The sequence below is a fragment of the Mus musculus genome, chromosome X (assembly GCF_000001635.26).
Source record: "Mus musculus strain C57BL/6J chromosome X, GRCm38.p6 C57BL/6J".
Taxonomy (NCBI): Eukaryota; Metazoa; Chordata; class Mammalia; order Rodentia; family Muridae; genus Mus; species Mus musculus.
This window is the reverse complement of record NC_000086.7, coordinates 95912516-95933955: the sequence shown is the minus strand read 5'-3', so window position 1 is coordinate 95933955 and position 21440 is coordinate 95912516. Positions and strand designations below refer to the sequence as shown.

At 40.9% G+C, this 21440-nt stretch overlaps 2 protein-coding genes across 9 annotated transcripts in view; one reads left to right on the top strand and one right to left on the bottom strand.

Annotated features, from left to right (window-relative positions):
- Positions 1-13911, top strand: part of Las1l (LAS1-like (S. cerevisiae)) — a 36930-nt gene extending 23019 nt beyond the window's left edge. Inside the window, exons 14-16 of one of the 4 annotated variants that reach the window (XR_878109.1) lie at positions 2757-2819; positions 12764-12810; positions 13167-13911. Coding sequence is in view for 2 of the 4 variants with exons in the window: in XM_017318636.2 (XP_017174125.1) it covers positions 2757-2799 (43 nt within the window). In the remaining 2 variants the exon portion in view is untranslated. Of the gene's footprint in view, positions 1-2756; positions 3167-12763; positions 12819-13163 lie in introns of those variants that run through there. The other 3 variants (XR_878108.1, XM_017318636.2, XM_006528336.2) reach the window with 3 other exon arrangements.
- The window catches only part of Zc3h12b (zinc finger CCCH-type containing 12B), a 221074-nt gene continuing 200933 nt past the window's right edge, over positions 1300-21440 (bottom strand). For 2 of the 5 annotated variants that reach the window (XM_011247641.3, XM_011247640.2), the window contains 4 exons: positions 11464-11603; positions 9277-9511; positions 8586-8692; positions 1300-7406 (listed from right to left, as the gene is read on the bottom strand). In XM_011247641.3, the coding sequence (XP_011245943.1) occupies positions 5986-7406; positions 8586-8692; positions 9277-9511; positions 11464-11603 (1903 nt within the window). In that variant the 3' untranslated portion in view covers positions 1300-5985. The remainder of the gene's footprint in view (positions 7407-8585; positions 8693-9276; positions 9512-11463; positions 11604-21440) is intronic. The other 3 variants (XM_011247643.3, XM_011247642.3, NM_001034907.3) reach the window with 3 other exon arrangements.

Genomic DNA, 21440 nt, shown 5'->3' with positions numbered 1-21440 from the left:
CAGGAAGTGGAAGGTGGAACATCTGGGAGGAGAAAGGATTCTGGGTTAGAGCCAGGCTCAGGAAGATCTGCCTGGGCAAGTGTGAGGAGAGGGACATAAGGTACCTGAGCATGGTAAGCAGTCGTGTGGTAGAATGTAGGTTAAAACAGGGCCATTTTAGTTACAGTCTAGTAAGAGAAGAGCCTAGCTATATGGCCAAGATATTTGTAAATATATTTTGAGTTTGAATCTTATTTCTGGGAATGTGGGGTTGGGAGGAAAAAACAGAACTATAACTTCAACAAGATGTGATTATTTTGTTACAAGGTGGAGTTTGGGATGCTGAAAGACACAGGTTCCAGGCATACTCCAGTACTTAACTGAAACAACCTTGCCATAATCTGCAGGATATTTACCTCATATGTAACAGGAGAGATTAGAAAATGGCTTTTCAGGATCTGGGAAAATGGCTCAGTAGATAAGAGTGCTTGAGGACCTGAGTTTGAATCCCCAGTGCCTGCATAAGAGTCCAGGCACGGCTGTATCCCAGCACTGGAGGCAATGGCAGACAGCTGCATTCTAAGAGCTGTCTGGGCAGACCGCTTAGCCAAAATGCTGAGACTCCAGTTTAGTAGGATATCTTGTCTCAGGGCAATAAGGTGAAGAGCAATAATGGAAAACCCTTGAGGTTTCCTGGCCCCGACATGTGCACACACAGGTGGGTGCATACTCTCACACGTGCATGCACCATATACTTTATAAACACACACACACACACACACACAATGCTTTCTGGGAAAAAAGAAAAACAAAAACATTGGAATCCCACACTGGGTGCTATTGCCTAAGAATGTGGAACAGTGCCTGATACATGACAGGTCCTCAATAAATATTTAGGGAATGAACTGTTTTTCTGAAACATGCCATATTTTATATATGTGGCTATATACAAATATATATGTATATACAAATATATATGTAAAATATAATTTTATATAAGTGGCTATATACAAATCTTGTCTCAAAAGGAAAGAAAACCAAGTGAATTTTCCAAGCACATCTATAGTCCCAGCTGCTCTTGGAAGGCAAAATCAGAACTGAGAGGTCATGGCTGTATACAGACTTTGTGTGTGTGTGTGCGCGCACGTGCATGTGATGTTCAAAGCCAGTCTAGAGTACATAGCATGGCTTTTCCTCATCAAAAAGCTAAGGGTTGAAGATGTACTTCAGTGGTAGAACGCTTACCTAGCATTTGTAAGACTTTGAGTTTGATCCATAAAACCACAAGGAACGCACAAAAATTAGAAGACTTTGGTAAAGTTCAGGTGAACTCTGGGATGGGGGCTGGGGATCTGTTTCCCCACTGTTTATTTAACCAGGTAACTCCAAAGGATATATGCTTAGTATTTCAGGAACGAATTGGAATGTGCATGTCTGTGTGTACAATTACTTGTTGCTGATGTTCTTAAAGAAAGAGCCATCAGTGATTAGTAGACAAAGTTTATGCAATAAATGGGTTTACAGTTCATTGTTGTCAACAACACAGCATTTTCATCACAATTATAGGTGAAACAAATAAAAACCTCATGAAGTCATAAGTACATTCATGCGAGTGAGAATATTGTATAAAGCATTGCACATGCATTATAGAGGCGGACAAAACGGGAAGGGTTATATTTTCACTCACCTCAGGTTGGCTCTGTGTATTTTGTCATTGAGACTTACATTATGTTTGGGTCAAACAAGGAACCCAAAGTGGTTTTATAAAAAGTTTACAACCATTAAACAATACTGTTTAATCCCACAAATGGATAAAACAAATTACTATAGCTCAATGATACACAAACCAGGACTAAAAAATAGTCAATCTGCCTATGTGTATAGCTAGCTATAATACAATAGATATCAAATATGCTGAGTCTTCACAGAGGCGTTGACTACTTTAGACAAGCGAGTTCTAGAAATACACTGCTTTCAAAGGAAAACTAACACTAGTGCCATTTTGGTTGCACATTATGCACTCCTCAGTTTCGTACCTGAAGAGAAGCATATGAGGAGGTGGAAGAAAAGGGGTAGGAGGAGACCTGAGCGGGGCTCTTTGGACAGCTTGGCATTACTTTCCCTGTGCAAATCCAAACCTGATTTACAGAGCAAAACAAACTCTATTGGAATTGTTGGCCCTCCAAAAGGGCACTTGTACAAACTCGCACACTTAAGAGCACAGATAGAATGTTAACTGAGAGCCTCTTCACAACGAACTGTTCCACGTTAGAGGGAAACTGTAACAAATATTAATAGATATTAATGATTGAATTGTTTTATAAAGGTCATATATTCCGAGATTTAAAAAAAAAGTGGGGGGCGGAGGATTGTGAAGAAGTAGTCTCTTAGAAACTAGAAAGGGTTTGAGAGAATAAGAAAGGGAGAGAAAAATCATGCCATATGCTTCATTGATTAGAAGAAAAGTTTTACAGACCATTTCCATACAGCATCTGCCATGCTCCCTTCCATAGCCGGTACCTTAAGTGAGTTCAATAGTTCCTTTGAAAGGCTCCTCTTTCTTTGAGCTGTCCTATAGAAAAGGTGCTCTGCATTGACCATGCCCTGCCAGAGTCACATTTCTCCTTTAGGTGGGAATGAAAACAACAACAATAAGAAGGTCACAACAAGAAAACAAAAATCAGAAAATACAAAGTCTAAGGCCTGGACAGGCACAGATTTGCTATGAGGTCAGAAAAATCAGTGAAGGAATTCAAATGACAAAGCACCTCTTACAGAATCCGCTGCTTCTTGAAGACCACACAGAACGCTGTGCCTTAACCCCTGCTGTGTACTTGGAGGTAAGTTTCCTGAAGGACGACACATTTAGCCCCTAGAAGGGTGCTACCGAGGTCTCAATGCTCTTCTTTATTTGCTATTTTATAATTATAGACAAAATGGAAAAGTCAAGAAGTATGCAGATCTTGATATAAAAAATGTTTCTCTAATGTAAGAACCAAGTTGGATTTATGCATTCATATTTATACAGCTCCTTAAGGATTCTTACATATGGTGTATTACTATTGACACTTTATAAAAATCCCTTTTACAAGGACATATTAAATTTAATAGGCTAAAGAGAATCACAATGTTGCAGATTGTACACACAGTAGTTGTGCATCTAACAATAAAGAGGCCTTGAAAACTGTATTTGTCTATAAACTACTACTGCCCTTTGGAAATAAAAGCTCCCTCGTCACCCCTGGGCTACTTTCCTGTGACACACAGTGCCACAAATATGGTGAAAATTAAGTACTAAACATAGTTTAAGATGAGTTTTGTATACTTGTTTCTATACAATCAGGAGAAAAAGAGATACAATTTGTATCAACGAAAGGTCATTTCTGGTTATTTGAGGCATTGCTCTTAGCTGCTTTGGTTCATCCACATTTTACAAGGAGAGAACAAAGGCAATCCTTTCTTAGAAAGTAAAAAATCCATATGCTATCTCTAAAAAAATTCCCCTGACTGGGAGGAGCTTACTATTTATTTTTCTTTGAATTTTAAACATGAACATATTCCAGATGAATTGCAGCTGACAAGACGAATCTTGGGCTTTCCCCACAAATTGGGAAGCCAATGGACACTGCAGTGTCATTGGTAGGAAGATGAACTAATTGTACGAAGGCATCGGAATACTCTGAGATTGTCAAATACCCTGATCTAGTCAAGGGGAAGATTTAGAAGGTCCAAGAAGTTCAAGGTATGAAGAGGTGCTTGTGTGAGACAACAAGCACTGCAGAGGCAACTGTCAAGTTTGCTGGGCCCACTCGATAGAAAATATTGTTACACTTTATCAGTATACTGGGGAATGGAACTATTAGAGGGTAGGAAGAGACAGATGTAAAATCGTGGCTAAGTGAATACTGATTAAGATGTACTATTCATCAACTTTCACAGAGAGAGAAAGCTGGAAAGCAGCATGGAAGCCATTATCAAACCACCAGAAACAACCCTGACTACAGCCTCACAGTCAGAGTGTTTCACAGTAAGAAACATTTATAGGCAGTATTACACCTTCTCATGAAGAAACAAAAGGCCAAGGCCAGGCCTTCTCAACTCTCATGAAAAAGGACTGTAGAAGTTAGTAAGTGCCAGCCTCAGAAATTGGGAGCTGGTCATGGTTCAAAATGTTGAAATATACAGTGAATTCAGAAAGGAGGGCTCATTTAATGCATCTTAAAAAAAAACAAAAATGAAAAAAAAACCAAAAAACAATAAATGCCCCTTCTAGAGGCATGTAGCTACAAATGATTCTACCTAGAATAAGATTCAAATTGTGCAAATGGTGCTGCCTGGCCCATTTAATAATGCCTTTCAGTATGAGCTAATCCAGTGCACCCTCTTTGCATGGGTTTGAAGTGCGTAGCAGAACACTTCCCCTTTGGAAACTGCTTTTGCCACCTAGAAAATACCCTGGTTTGGTTTCCTAAAGACATTCTGCTCTATTGATTACTGATCTTATTGCTCAAATGGTGGACAGCTAGAGACAGTGGCTTGTATGCCTCTGCACTCTCTTTCACTACACATTGTCCTGTAATGTTGAATTTGTCAGAATTTCCAACTCTGTAGCTATCACTGAATGCCATCCCTCCCAGGATAAGGGCAGTAGATTCTGCTATGTAAGTCCCTTGGTCCTGGTCCAGCTCTTGAGCACTTGTGTATGATATACATACTAAGTGTTGAACATAAGCTCATAGACTAGTTCCTCTATAGAAGGCTTCAGCCTGACCCCTAATTTGCTAAGGTGAAAAGACTTTCTGAAAGCTAAGAATGGTTAATAAATGTGGTCAAGTAAAATATGTAGAAGAAATACAGCTGCTTTACTCTGGTCTTTAAGAAAGCAAAATTTAAATGTCGACATGTGATTTCACTTTTGAATCGAATTGAAACTATAAAATTGTGACAAAATCAAGTTGTATGTGTGATCTATACAGATGTAAACTATAGACTGTATAGAACTTCCCATCTTGTCACTATAGAAAAGTTGATACCAGAGAGACAAACACATCTGAAACCAAATACGTAAATTCATACATGCAGTAGAATTGCTAAGAGGAAGGTTCATCTATTTCTCTAGAAGCCTCAATGTGACCCTATACTGGTTAAAGATATTGAATGATCAGATACCCATGCAATAAAATCATGTTACTTTTGATTTTAAAGATTTCTATTTAAAAAAACTAAAACAAAAACCTTAGCTGGGCAGTGGTGGCGCACGCCTTTAATCCCAGCACTTGGGAGGCAGAGGCAGGTGGATTTCTGAGTTCGAGGCCAGCCTGGTCTACAGAGTGAGTTCCAGGACAGCCAGGGCTACACAGAGAAACCCTGTCTCAAGAAACCAACAATAACAACAACAACAAAAACCCTTAAAAGTTAATTCACAATACAATCTGATCCTCATGTATTTGCTTTCTAAACTGGACAGATGATCCACACTTTATAATATGGAATGTGTGACTGAAAAAATACAGGTAGCTGGGTGTGGTGGCATACACCTTCAATCCCAGCACTCTGCAGGCAGAGAAAGGTGGCTCTCTGAGTTCAGGTTGACATAGCAAGTTTCATGAAAGCCAGAGTTACAAGGTGAGACCCTGTCTCAAAAAACTAAAAAAAAGAAAATGGAAAGAAAATAATGGTAATGAGTTCCCTTGGGGTTTCTTGTGCACTTAGGCCTCCTGGGTTTTGTCCTTCATTATCTCCACACTTTAGTGGAAAAGGGCATGGGCCATTGGGCTAGAGAACTTAGGTGTATGTCTTGACTGTCATTTGGTAGCATCAATCTTTGTTTCCTTCTCTATAAAATCAAATGTTGCTGAGATCTACCTCACAGAGTTGTTATGTACTTAAAAGATAGGAACACTCTGTAATTTTAAACGCACAACACAAATTATTACTTACTAGAATTATAGTATCAATGTATTAATAGTACTCATATTTCTGTAAAGGAATAAGTCCTATATCATGTCAACGTGCAGCTCTAAGCTTGGCAACAATCAAGGCTGCCAGTTGTTGAGCGTCTGCTGTGTGGGGATTCTTCTCCATCACTGCAAGAACAATGTTAGAAGGGAAGATGTTGCAGAGGTTCTTGTATGTCTGATATTGATGCTCTGGTATCATGTGCTCCCTAGAATCATTGCACATTCCAACCCAAGGATTCCTCCAAAGCTGCTCCATTTTTTCAGGCATGCTCCTTACCATGACTGGTTCATAACACGGTTGCATGAGGCTGTTCCCTAAGGGATAGGAGTGGTATCCATAGGAGTCGGCTGTACAAGGCAATGGGTCCCAGCTAGCATGCTGTTCTCTGCACAGAGGAGGCCGTCTTTGCCTCATGGGGTTGCTGTCATAGAGGCGGGAGTCAGAAATGCTGTCCATTCGAGTCATCACCAGAGCCCGGCCTGGCTGGGAGGGTCCCACAGGATGGATACTGGGAGGCATGGTGTAGTCTCCAGGACAGCTAGAGTGTGCTCCAGTTGCTGGATTCTGGGTATGCACAGCTAAGTGAGGGACTGACTGCTTGTGGGGTGCTTGCTTGGAATCTTCGGAACCATAACTTTGAACTCTTGCTAAGGCTTCATGGTAACCATGGGAAAAAGGCTGAAGATGGTTATGAGATGCTGAGCGGTGCAGCTTCAAAGTGCCTTCAGGATGGGCATCAGCTACAGCCAAGTACAGGTTGTTGTAAGAGGAATAGTTGTCATTCCTGGTATGGCTCATGTGACTATCAGTACATAGGCCGGGATTCCGAACATATACCCCCTGGTTTGCCTCAGCCATATAATATTCATGATTATGCATGTTGTTGATGCTCAGTTTGGAGAAGTCACTTAACACTGAATAGTAGTCATGGTCCCCCATGGTCTCAAACTTTGGGTATTGCTCAGTATAGTTAATAGGGGTGCCATGGCTGTTGGTAACCAGGATAGGTGGATATTGCATGCTGACCATGTGTTCCAAAGAGGCCTTTTGATGGGGAAAATGGGAGGACCCTGGCACTGGGCTGCTGGCTGAACGGGTGTTGAGTGCACCCACTGCATGGCTTTTGGGAGGAGGGATTGTAGGGACACTTAAAGCGGTCACAAGTGAAGGGACAGAACTGGCCTCAGGTTTACGGGCGATGGACAGCCACTCCTCAGGCTCTACAGCCACAGACCGGATGCTGGGATCTGATTGGCGCTTGGAGGCCACACGTTTTATCTCTGAGGTTATCTCACCTTTGGCAGTAGACATCCCTGCGCCACATTTGGCCAGGGTGTCTTCACTCATTATTTTCACTGTGGACAGTTTGGCACTGATGCGGAGCTCATCAGCCACCGAACGCTGGGGTTGGTTGGCCCGCTCCGGATGATAGTATTTGCACTTGTGGCCGTAGGTACATTTTTTGCCTGAAAAATAATGCCTTGGAGTAAGACTCTCTCTTTCATAGTGGCGTAACCCTCTGTGCCAGAAACTGTCCTAACAATCTGACCTCTCGGGTTAGAGTTATACGGTTTGGGGTTAAAGCAGAAAATTAACCCTCCACAAAGATGAGAGACAGACAACACCAAGAAGTCACCACATACTGTGAAGGGAGAGGAAGTTAAGTGGAACACTTCGGAGGAAACTGCAGTGTGAGCTAAGAGCTGAGTTGTGGACTAGCCTTATTTTTCTAGTAGACTTTTCTTAGGCATAATCTGTATGCTGAGGCAGCCTAGAGGAACAGAAAGCAGAATGATCCAGTGCAAGGAGCACAAATGTGGAAGCCAGTGAGAGCTAAGTTTTGATTCCAGCTATGTCCTTCACTGTGTAACCTGGACAAATGACTATTTCCCGAGGCTCATTTTCCTCTGGTAAACTAGTTTCATAACCATGTCTATATTACAGGATTATTGTAACGATGAAATGAGACAACACACATGAATTGAGGAAAAACAAAATACAAAACAAAACAAAACAAAACAAAACCACAGCCCTCAACAAGTGATTGATTATTCAACAAACTCAAACATCCAAAATAGTGTCATACCAAGCAACTCATGTTGCATTGTTAGGCTCACAAACTTGGTAGCAGGGGGGGTTGGTACGAGCACAATAATACTTAAGAAAGCTATAGTTTAAATATAGAAATGAAATAAAGTGGAGATGACTGAAGGACAAGTCAGAAGGAAAAATGATAGAGTTAACAGAAGTCATAGTCACCTGCCTAAGAAATATGATCTTTTTTGGGGTCAACCCTTGGGGTCAACCCTTGGAAACTGTCCCTTCTATTTCCATAGGCTATATAGTTTCTGCTTGTCCTTACTCCCAGCAACATCACTCAGGACTTAGGCATCTAACAAGTGACAATTTGGTATGTTAACAAGTGACAACTATTTCCCACCTTCAATTCTAGTTCCCCTTTCCTTGTGCAGTTTCTAGGATGGTTCTTTGTGTACCTAAGTGAGAGTACATAAGAACACAAATTTTCACTCACAGAAAGTGGATACACCAAGCTTTCTCACTAGAAAGAGAAATCCGAAAAGGAAAACTATTCAGAGACTCTGTGTGCTTTCCTTAGTACAAAACTCCTATCTAGAAGTACTCACCATAAGGACATGGCTGCTTCTTATGCTCAGGAACCACAGGTCTCTTTCTTAAGAAATTCTCAAGGCTCGGACCATGGCGTCCAAGAGGATCATCTGGCGGCATAAATCTGAAAGCAAGCCAACAAGAGGTGAATGTCTTTCTTTCTGTCCCTACCACGGTTTCTAATAGTTCAGGCCTTCCTTCTTCCTTGCCTGTACTATAATCATAACATTCTAATTGTGCTTTCCAGATTCCATCTATCTTCTGTTAAAACAGCATTTTTCCCTTTGTTTCTAATTGATCACATAGAAAGGATTATTTCCTTGGGCATCCTTTTTTTTTTAATTTATGGACTATCTGCAGCAGTCACACTAGAATGAATGTTAGTTTCTCCTAGTACAGTAGCCACTTTCATACCTTTATAGATTTATTCATAGTGTTCCTTTCACATGTCATACCCAGCAGCCCTCTTTATTCTACAAAATTCATTTCAAAAAACAAAGTAACTTCTAACATCCTGTCATTATCCTCTCTCTACCTTTCTTCTCATATACTTTGAGCCCCTTGATGGTGAGTCCTGCTTCCTATTCAGTCTTTTATTTTTAGAGCAAACCAGCACAATTCATGGTATACAGTGTCTAATATATGTTTATTGAGATGTAATGCATTACTACTACTAGTTTATACACAACTGTTTAGAAAGAAACTCACTTATCATTCACAAAAGAATACATCAGCAACCGTTCCTCTATAAACTTCTTCCATTCTGGCTTTTCAACTTGAAGGTCTCGGTAGTTATCATTGGACACAATGATGCCATCAGAATCGAAAGCCAATTTGACTATGAACCGATCATCATAGCAGACCACCCTCCTGCCTTGGACCCTTCGCGATGGTGTGAAGACGAGAATCTTTTCCTTCTCCAGTTTACGTAGAATATCTTGATCTATCAAAATATGTTTATGCCACATAGTAGAAATCATCTTTGGAAATTAACTGTGTTTTCCCCATATTACCAAAACAAGAGTTAGTACTAGATAAACGATTTATTTTTACTTGGAGAACAAGTGTGCTACTTTCCTGGCTGTGATATTAAATAGAATTGTGACCTTAGATCAGTCATCTTCTCTTTCACACTTTAGTTTTTGTTTCAGTAAAACGAGTAACAAAACCAAAAAACAACCCTAGATTCCAACACATTTAATTTTTTAAAAAAATCACAAAGAGTAAGGAGTAACTCTTGGTATAACATTGTTTAAGGCAGTCTTTCTATGGGGCGCAGGCTAGCCCGAGGCTTCAGATTCTTCCAAGTCAATGGCCCAACAGCTGGGATAACAGGTTGTGTGCCAACACACTCAGCTTAGTCTAGCATTCTTGATACTTGTTTTGCCTTTTGTCTGAAGCATCAGAGTTTTTTTTTCCTCTGTGGTGTGGGGGTTGAAACCCAAACTCAAGAGCATAGTAGGCAAGTATTGTACCACTGATCCCTATCCCTAGCCTAGCTTCTTGACTTTTTAGTTCAGAAATGGCAAAGGCTGTATCTGGAGGGAGGGTGTGTGTGTGTGTCTGTGTGTGTGTGTGTGTGTGTGTGTGTGTGTGTGTGTCTGTGTGTGTGTGTGTGTGTGTCTGTGTGTGTGTGTGTGTGGAAAGGTCAGAGGGCAATTTGTGGGAGTTAGTTCTCTTTCCTCCATTTGGTTTTCAAGGATTAAAGTCAGGTTATCAGACTTGGCAGCAAGTGCCTTTACCTGCTGAGCCATCTTGCTGACAATTTCGGACCCAACTGTTTAGGACAGAAAACTTGCTTACTGGGACTGAACAGTACTTTCTGAGATCTACTCTCACGCTGGAGCTTGGGCCTGCACTGCAGACACAGACAGCTCAACACAGACCTTAACCACCCACTCCCTGTACTTTCTGAGTAGTTCCGTCAGGAATGAGATGGCGCTAATCAGGAGACCGAGATCTCTGTGTTCTTCAGTGCTATACAGAGCACATCTTATGTGTACTGGAAATGCAGTGACTGAGCTGCCAGCATGAGGCACACAGCACCAGTCTTTTGGTTAGGCATCCTTATTTTCATGAGTTCTTTCTTCCAGAAAGGAATATTGAAATCTTCATTTTAGAATTGCACTATATAAAGTCAAACATAATCCAATGAAGTGTATTACTGTACATTTATTGTTATTCTCTATTTTTTTTTATGTGAAAAGAGGCCAGCCTGGTCTACAGAGTAAGTTCCAGGACAGCAAGGGATATACAGAGAAACCCTGTCTCGAAAAAACAAACAAACAAACAAATAAAGAACAAAATGAAAACATTTTTGTGGAGCTTTAAGAACTGGGGTCGCCCCTAGGCTCTGACGCTTCTTTGTCTCAGACACTAATTGGCTTTTCCTGTCTTTGAATTTTTTTCTCCTCTGCTATCCCTACCTTGAAAACTCCATAGTTGTTTCTCTGATATAAAATAAGTCTGCCTGCATATCATGTAACCTTTAATTTCTTGAAAAATATCAGTTATACTTATAACCCTATTTGTTCCCTGTCTAAAATCTATGATCAGTCTGCCTTGTTACTCACTATGTACAGCAGGTTAGCCTCAAACTCGCTATCATCTTGCCTAAGTCTATTGAGTGCTGGGATTGCAGGTGTGTGCAAATTTCCATAAGAATAACATTCTTTTTTATGATTTGTAGTTTTCCAAATGTAAATTTTATTTAACTATCACATACCACAAAACAAGGATGGTCTCATATGGACCATTTTTATAAAAGACATTTTAAGCATACTTAACTTAGAAAAGCAATTATCTAAGTTGGGACCATCTGCCTCTCTCCAAACTAGCTTTTTCGCTTTGACTCTCGAGGAAAAGTTTTTTTTTAATTTTAATTTAAAATAATACCTGTAATTGGTGCATCGGGGCGGGATTGCTCCTTTCTCCATGCTGGTACAAATACCGTGATATCTTTATGGCCTTTGTCTAGAAACCAATCCACAGCAAGTTGTATTCCCCTGCAGGAGAATTCTTCTTTATTCCCATGGCTTCATAAACATTAGAGAGCAAGAGACAGAAAGGTTAATAATAGCAAAAGGAAACACTTTACCAGTGGCTTTCTCAGTGCTGGGATTAATGACAGGCATTTTTATTTCTTTTCTCATACATTTTTTTTTTTTTTGAGACAGGATTGCTCTTTATAGCTTAGGCTGGCTTGAAACTCACTCTCTAGAGCCTGGCTTCCAGCTTGGAGTGATCCTCTTGCCTCATCCTCCCAAGTATGGAGATGAAAGAGTACTAACATAATTCCTGACTAACATTTTTTGATGATGCCAAACATATACACATATGTGTACATACATGTATACACACACATACACACACACACACACATGAAAAACTCAGGACCGTCACAAGCTTGCTAGTATTAAATCATACCTCTATGCCAAAAAATACTTTTTAAAAGAGAAAACTGTATTCTTTTTATTTTATTGTATTTTTATAAACTTCACCCAATGGCAAAGGTGATTAATAACAACTCGCAACTTACAGCAGACATGACAACCACTATTAGTTTCATTTTCTCCTTTCTATTTCTGTTGCCACCTTTACTCGAAGATTTGAGTATCCACAAGAGACTGGAAAAGAAGGGTGCTTTTCAGAGGACTGAAAAAAGTCTATATGTAACATAGGTGATGTGAAGTTTAAACACATATGCACGAACGCACACACTTATGCACAGCACTCTGCATTGTTAGAGGAGCCTCCTCTTCTGTGACATACTCCCAGTCATTAAGCACATATATTAAGCTTAAAACGACAGTGAAAATGACAAAATAAATATGCTCTTCTTCAATGTCTAAAATTTCCTCCAAAGTCAAGCATTTCTTTTATAATCAGAACATGATGCAATAAGAGAAAAAAATCTATTTCCACAAACATTGTGTAATTTAAAAAAAAATCCAGAAGGGGCTACAGAGATGGCTCAGTGGTTAAGAGCACTGACTAAGGACTTGAACTCCAGAGGCCCTGAGTTCAAATCCCTGCAACCACATGGTGGCTCACAACCATCTGTAATGGGATCTGATGTCCTCTTCTGGTGTATATATAATATAGTATTCATATATTAAAAAAACATATATATATATATATATATATATATATATATATATATATATATACACATATATATTTTTTTTCATTCCAGGTGATGGAGGGTAGAAGCCAGCCAGGCCCCCTGCCCTTCCTCATGAGGTAGGCACCACTACAATGAACAAGTATATGATGGAGAGGTGGGAAAGAGAAAAAAGGGTGTGGTAAGTGCACTTTGAAGAGAGGTGGAACTAGAGACACAAAGGCAGTGATAGATGAGAGAGAGGCAAAAGAGTCAGAGGCAGCCCCTACTTTCACTGTCATTAGTCCCACATGAAGATCAAGCTATACAACTGTAATATATGTGCACAGGGCCTAGATCAGACCCATGCAGGCTCCCTGGTCGGCAGCTCAGTTTCTGTGAGCCCCTAAGAGCCCAGGTTAGTTGATTCTGTGGGTTTTTGTGTGGCTCCTTGACCTCTCTGGATTCTACATTCCTTCCTTCTCCTCTTCAGCAGGATTCCCTGAGCTGTGCCTAATGTTTGGCTGTGAACCTCTACATCTATTTCCATCACTTGCTGGATGAAGCCTCTCTGATGACTACTGGGCTAGGCACAAATCTATGAGTATCATCAGGAATCAGTTCATTGACTGTTTTATGTTTTGTTTTGATTTTGCCATTCCTTTTGGTACAGAAATTCTACAGAACCTTTTCAGTTTCATGTGGTTTTGTGGGTGTTATTTGTTCTTGATTTTACAGGGCCTTCAGATGCATCATACATCAATTTGCAGTCTCTCAATTTTTTTTTCATGGTGGCACTCATGGATATAAACTTTCCTCTGAGAACTCCCTTCGTTAGGTTACATATATTTTGTTGTACTTGACTTTTAAACTTTCTGTACTTATTTCATCCTTGATTCTATTTTCATTTAGTATTGTGATGTTTAGTTTCTGTGAATTCATGTACTTTCTACTGCAGCTTCTAATTAGCTTTACTCAGGTTATAATCAGATAACCACGCTGGATGTAATTTTACATTCTCCATATTTGTAGATTTTGTCTTGTGTTGGAGGAAGTTTCATGGGATTGCTGTGATGCATATGGATTCTTTGGTACTTGAACAGAATATTCTATAAATACATTAGTTCTGTTTGATTTATGATGTCATTTAATTCACAGATTTTTCTCTTTAGCTTATTTCCAGATGACAATGTAATAGTAGAATTCCTATTACTGAAATAAACCACTATTATTCAAAGCAACTCGGGTGGAAAGGCATTTCTTCAGCTCACAGTTTGTCAAGTCCATCATCTAAGGAATTTAGGGAAGAAACTCAAGGTAGGAACTTGGAGGCAGAAACTGAAGCTGAGGCTATGAAGGAATTCTGCTTACTACCCTTTTCTTCATGGCTTATTTGCTCAGCACTCAGAACCACCAGCCCAGAGATGTCACTGACCAACTTGGGCTGATCCACCTCAATCAATCATTGATTAAAAAAAATTATCCCTCAGTACAGGGGAACTACAGCACCAAGAAGTGGGAGTGGGTGGGTGGGGGAGTGTGTGGGGGAGCGTGTAGGGGACTTTTGGGATAGCATTGGAAATGTAAATGAAATAAATACCCAATAAAAAAAAAGAACATTAAAAAAATAATCGCAAAGGCTTGCTCAAGGTCAATCCGATGGGAACATTTTCTCAATTGAAGTTTCCTCTTCCAAAACGACTCTCGCTATGTCAATTTGATAAGAACCAGATAGAACAACCTGCTAGTTAGAGTTTATACTGTTGTGACAAAACATGACCAAAAAGCAATAATGTAAGCTATACATCTGATGGGCTTGATAGGGAACTGGCAGGGAAATGTGGGGAGAAACAGGAGAGAGGGCCAGAGGGCCAGGAGAATGAATGGAAATATGCAGATGCCAGAGGTGGGGGACAGGTGCCTAGCATAACTGTCCCTTGAGAGGCTCCCCCCCCAGGAGCTGGCTGAAACAGATGCAGAGACCCATGTCCAAACAGTGGACAGAGTTTGGGGACTCTTAAGGAAGAGTTGGGGGGAAAGATTGAGGGCCCCTAGGGTGATAGGAACTCTACAGGAAGACCAACAGAGTCAACTAACCTGGATCTTTGGCAGCTCTCAGAGATAGAGAGCATACCAATCAAAGAGCATACATATGCTAGACCAAGGGTCCCCACACTTATGTAGCAGATGTGCAGTTTGGTCTTCATGTGGGTCCCTTAACAACTGGAGCAAGCACTATCAATAAAGCTGCTGCCTGTCTGTGGAATATGTTCCCCAAACTGTGCTGCTTGTCTGGTTCCAGTGGGAGAGGATGTGCCTGGCCCTACAGAGACATAATGCCAGGGTTGGGGGATACTGGGGTGGGGGAGCTCCACACTCTCAGAGGAGAAGGGAGAGAGAGATGGTGGTAGGGACTGGGTGAAGGGGGCACCAGAAGGGGAGTAGCAATTAGGATGTAAAGTGATTTAAAAAAGAATAAAAATCTGTAACAGTCAGGGAAATATAGTATCTCCACTATTGAGCTCAGCCATCTTACAGAGGAGGCCCTGAATAATTCCAACATAGCCAAAGCACAGAACAAAGACCTGAACAACAACCACACAAAGACAAATAGAGGTCTTAAAGAGGAAATGTATACAAAGTGTGGAGCAGAGACTGAAGGAAAGGCCATCCAGAGACTGCCCCACCTGGAGATCCATCCCAGATACAGTCACCAAACCCAGACACTATTGTGGATGCCAACAAGAGCTTGCTGACAGGATCCTGATATAGCTGTCTCCTTTGAGGCTCTGCCAGAGCCTGACAAATACAGAGGCGGATGCTCATAGCCAACCATTGAACTGATCACAGGGTCCCCAATGGAGGAGTTAGAGAAAGAACTGAAGGAGCTGAAAGGGTTTGCAACCCCATATGACGAACAACAATATGAACCAACCAGAACCCCCAGAGCTCCTAGGGTCTAAACCAGCAAACAAGAAGTACACATGGAGGGACCCATGGCTCCAGCTGCATATGTAGCAGAGGATGGCCTTTTGGGCATCAATGGGAGGAGAGGCCCCTGGTTCCATGAAGGCTTGATGCCCCAGTATAGGGTAATAGAAAGGTGGGAGGCGAAAGTGGGTGGGTGGGGCAGCACCCTCATAGATGCAGGAGGAGGGTGGATGGGATAGGGTGTTTCTGGGGGAGGGGGAATGGGGAGGGGATAACATTTGAAATATAAATAAATAAAATATCTGATAAAAAGAGGAAATGTATAAATCCTTGAAAGAAATCTTTAAAGATAAAGAAAACTTTAAAGATAAAAGTTTTGGAAAGATCAGGAATTAAAGTCCCATACCTAAACATAATAAAAGCAATCTACAGCAAACCAGTAGCCAACATCAAACTAAATGGAGAGAAACTAGAAGCAATCCCACTAAAATCAGGGTCTAGACAAGGATGCCCACTTTCTCCCTACCTATTCAATATAGTACTTGAAGTTCTAGCCAGAGCAATTTGACAACAAAAGGACATCAAGGAGATACAAATTGGAAAGGAAGAAGTCAAAATATCACTATTTGCAGATGATATGATAGTATATATAAGTGACCCCAAAAATTCTACCAGAGAACTCCTAAACCTGATAAACAGCTTCAGTGCAGTAGCTGGAAATAAAATTAACTCAAACAAATCAGTGGCCTTCCTCTACTAAAAGGATAAACAGGCTGAGAAAGAAATTAGGGAAACAACACCCTTCACAATAGTCACAAATAATATAAAATACCTTGGTGTGACTCTAACTAAGGAAGTGAAAGATCTGTATGATAAGAGAGATGAAAAGATGGACCATCTAGGAACTGCCATATCCGGGGATCCATTCCATAATCAGCTTCCAAACGCTGACACCATTGCATACACTAGCAAGATTTTGCTAAAAGGACCCAGATATGGCTGTATCTTGTGAGACTATGCCGGGGCCTAGCAAACACAGAAGTGGATGCTCACAGCCCCCAATGGAGGAGCTAGGGAAAGTACTCAAGGAGCTGAAGGGATCTGCAATCCTATAGGTGGAACAACAATATGAACTACCCAGTACCCCCCCCCACCCCCAGAGCTCGTGTCTCTAGCTGCATATGAATCAGAAGATGGCCTAGTCGGCCATCAGTGGAAAGAGAGGCCCATTGGTCATGCAAACTTTATATGCCTCAGTACAGGGGAACGCCAGGGCCAAGAAGTGGGAGTGGGTGGGTAGGGGAGTGGGTGGGGGAGCATGGGATAGCATTGGAAATGTAATTGAAATAAATGCCCAATAAAAAATATGGAAAAAAAGAACTTCAAGTCTCTGAAGAAAGAAATTGAAGAAGATCTCAGAAGATGTAAAGATCTCCCATGCTCATGGATCGGCAGGATTAATATAGTAAAAATGACTATCCTGCTGAAAGCAATCTACAGATTCAATGCAATCCCCATCAAAATTCCAACTCAATTCTTCACTGAGATAGAAAAGGCAATTTGTAAATTCATCTGGAAAAATAAAAAACCTAAGATAACAAAAACTATTCTCAACAATAAAAGAAACTCTTGTGGAATCACCATGCCTGACCTAAAGCTGTACTACAGAGCAATTATGATAAAAACTGCATGGTATTGGTACAGTGACAGACAGGTAGATCAATGGAATAGATTTGAAGACCCAGAAATGAATCCACACAGCTATGGTCACTTGATTTTTGACAAGGGAGCTAAAACCATCCAGTGGAAAAAAGACAGCATTTTCAACAAATGGTGCTGGCACAACTGGCGGTTATCATGTAGAAGAATGTGAATTGATCCATTCTTATCTCCTTGTACAAAGCTCAAGTCTAAGTGGATCAAAGACCTCCACATAAGACCAGAGACACTGAAATTAATAGAGGAGAAAGTAGGGAAAAGCCTCGAAGATATAGGCAGAGGGGGAAAAATTCCTAAACAGAACAGCAATGGCTTGCGCTTTAAGATCAAGAATTGACAAATGGGACCTCATAAAATTGTGAAGCTTCTGTAAGGCAAAAGACATTGTCAATAAGACAAAAAAGGCCACCAACAGATTGGGAAAGGATTTTTACCAATCCTAAATCTGATAGGGGACTAATATCCAATATATACAAAGAGCTCAAGAAGCTGGACTCCAGAAATTCAAATAACCCCATTAAAAATGGGGTTCAGAGCTAAACAAAGAATTCTCAACTAAGGAATACCGAATGGCTGAGAAGCACCTGAAAAAATGTTCAACATCCTTAATCATCAGGGAAATGCAAATCAAAACAACCCTGAGGTTCCACCTCACACCAGTCAGAATGGCTAAGATCAAAAATTCAGGTGACAGCAGATGCTGGTGAGGCTGTGGAGAAAGAGGAACACTCCTCCATTGTTGGTGGGATTGCAAGCTTGTACAACCACTCTGGAAGTCAGTCTGGAGGTTCCTCAGAAAATTGGACATAATACTACTGGAAGATCCAGCAATAGCTCTCCTGGGCATATAACCAGTAGAAGTTCCAACTGGTAATAAGAACACATGCTCCACTATGTTCATAGTAGCCTTATTTATAATAGCCAGAAGCTGGAAAGAACCCAGATATCCCTCAACAGAAGAATGGGTACAGAAAATGTGGTACATTTACACAATGGAGTACTACTCAGCTATTAAAAACAATGGATTTATGAAATTCTTGGACAAATGGATGTATCTGGTGGATATCATCCTTAGTGGCGCAACCCAATCACAAAAGAAGTCATTAGATATGCATTCATTGATAAGTGGATATTAGCCCAAAAACATAGAACACCCAAGATACAATTTGCAAAACACAAGAAAATCAAGAAGAGGGAAGACTAATGGGTGGATACTTCATTCCTCCTTAGAATAGGGAACAAAATACCCATGAAAGGAGTTACAGAGACAAAGTTTGGAGCTAAGACGAAAGGATGGACTATCCAGAGACTACCCCACCCGGGAATCCATCCCATAATCAGCCACCAAACCCAGACACTCTTGCATATGCAAGAAAGATTTTGCTGAAGGGACCCTGTTATAGCTGTCTCTTGTGAGGCTATGCCAGTGCCTAGCAAATACAGAAGTGGATGCTCACAGTCATCTATATGATGGAACACAGTGTCCCCAATGGAGAAGCTAGAGAAAGCACCCAAGGATCTGAAGGGGTCTGCTACCCTATAGGTGAAACAACAATATGAAGTAATCATTACCCCCAGAGCTCCTATCTCTAGCTGCATATGTAGCAGAAGATAGCCTAGTCGGCCATCACTGGGAAGAGAGTCCCCTTGGTATTGCAAACTTTATATTCCCCAGTACAGGGGAATGCCATGGCCAAGAAGCAGGAGTGGGTGGGTAGGGGAGCAGGGTGTGGGGAGGGTATAGGGAACTTTTGGGATAGCATATAAAGAAAATATCTAATAAAAAAATAAATAAATAAACTGGCTACAGACAAGCCCATAGGATATTTTCTTCATTAGTGATAGATATGGGAGGGCTCAGACCACTGTGGATGGTCTCACTCATGATGGTGGTCCTAGCTTCACAAAACTTAAAAGACAATTTTGTTAGAATTTAAAAGAAAAACCCCAGGGAGGGCAAAGTGGAGTGCTCAGTCTTTGAGCTAATCACAGCATGACAAAAATTAACTGACATGTGTGTACTTGTGTGTGTGTGTGTGTGTGTGTGTGTGTGTGTGTGTGCACGTGTGTGTGATTCGTGAATCCAAAGAGCTCTTAGGCAGGTGGCCGGGAGCACAAAGTAATGTAGCTAAAACTCAGCCATACAGAAATCCTGAAGTTCCAAAAGCACTTGAACATCTTATCAGAACAATGTATTTACCAGGAAAGGAAGAAGGTCATTGCTTTCAACTTGATTATACTACACAAAGCCCACCTGGTTGGTCAGTTTATCTAGAATACTCAAGAAGGTTCTGATAGTAACATGATATGTGAGTCTTCATCACATTTTAAGTAGTGTTTGTAAAATTACTGTATTGTAAAAATAATATAATTCTATATTATATTATAACAAATAATAAATAATTAAAAAAAGAAATCAAGCAAAACACAAACAAAAAATGGAGAAAATTAATAAATCCCTTAGAGAAAGCCAAGAAAATACAAATCATCGAAGGAAAGAATAAAACTGTTCAAGACATAAAAATGGAAATAGAAGCAACAAAGAAAACACAAACTGGCAACTAACCTGGACTCCTGGGAACTCCCAGAGACAAAATCACCACCAAAGAGCATAGATGGGCTTGCCCAAGGCTACCAGCACATATGTAGCATAGGGCTACCTTGTCTGGCCTCAATGAGAGAGGATTTACCTTGCCCCGTAGAGACTTGATATGCCAAGGTTGGGGGATACCCAGGATGGGGAAGGACTTTGTAAGAGGGGACTGGTATACTGGGAGGGGGACAGCATTTGGGATGTAAACAAACAAACAAACAAACAAATAAATAAGAAATAGTCAACATCCTTAGCCACCAGGAAATCAAAACTACCTTGAGATTGCATCTTACACCTGCCAGAATGGCCATGGTCAGTAATAGAATTGCCAGCCCATGCTGGTGAGGATATAGAGCAATGAGAACACTCTTCCTTTGGTGGTAGGAGTACAAACTTCTATAGCCACTATGCAAGCCAATATGTTGGTTCCTCAGAAAACTGGGAATTGCTATAACAAGATCTAGCTATATAAAAACAATGAAACTCCTTCGTACTACAAGGATGCTTGCCCAACCTGTTCACAGTAGCCTTATTCATAGTAGCCAGAAGCCAGACGCAACCTAGATGTCTCTCAGCTGAAGAATGGACAAGTAAAGTATGGTACTTTTACACAATGGAGTATTTCTCAGCTGTTAAAATGACATCACGAAATTTACAGGTGAATGGATACAACTAGAAAAAAATAATCCTAAGTGAGGAAACCCAGACTACAAAAGACAAAGATAGTATGTATTCTCTTACATGTGGATGTTAGCTGTTGATTAAACGACAACCAAGCTACAATCTGTAGATGCAGTAAGGTTAGTTAAGAGTTGGGCTCTAGTGGGGAAAGTATGGCTTTCCCTGGAAAGGAGAAATAGGATATAATTTATGGGTAGACTGGGGCATATAGGGATGGAAGCAGAAGGTATCAGGCGAGGAGTGTGGGGTAGAGGGAGAGAATATGGGAAGAGATGGCTGGAATTGGAGGACATTTGGGGAATGGTGTGGAAACCTAGTAGAGTGGAAGCTTCCTGGAATCTATGAAGGTGATCCTAAGGGGGTCTTCTAGTAACAGAGAAGAAGTTGCAACTGCACATCTCTGAGTATACTCATAACCAAACAAGGCTTCCAGTGGAGGGAACTGAGTTGTTGGTCAAAGGAGTCTCTTGAAAATCCCCAAACAACCCAGGCTGATGCAAAGAAAAAGGGCTGGTGTCTACAGACTGGCAGCAGGGCAACACTGCTGAGGACAGCACCCACACAACATAGTTAACATGGGGACGTTGAGCTGATGCCTACATGGAGCTCTCACCCTTACATTTAAATCTTTTACGTGCAGGATGACACTCTGCAAGCTACCAGAAGTGATACATGGATCCCAACACAGCCAAAAACCTTTGATTTACAATCTGTCCTGCCTGCAAAATATGCTAGGCCAATGGTGGCACAGAACTTGTGGGAGTAGCCAATCAATGTCTGAAATGACTTAAGGCTCTCTCCATGAAAAGGAACCCCTACTAAACATTGCTTGCTTGAGTAACCAGG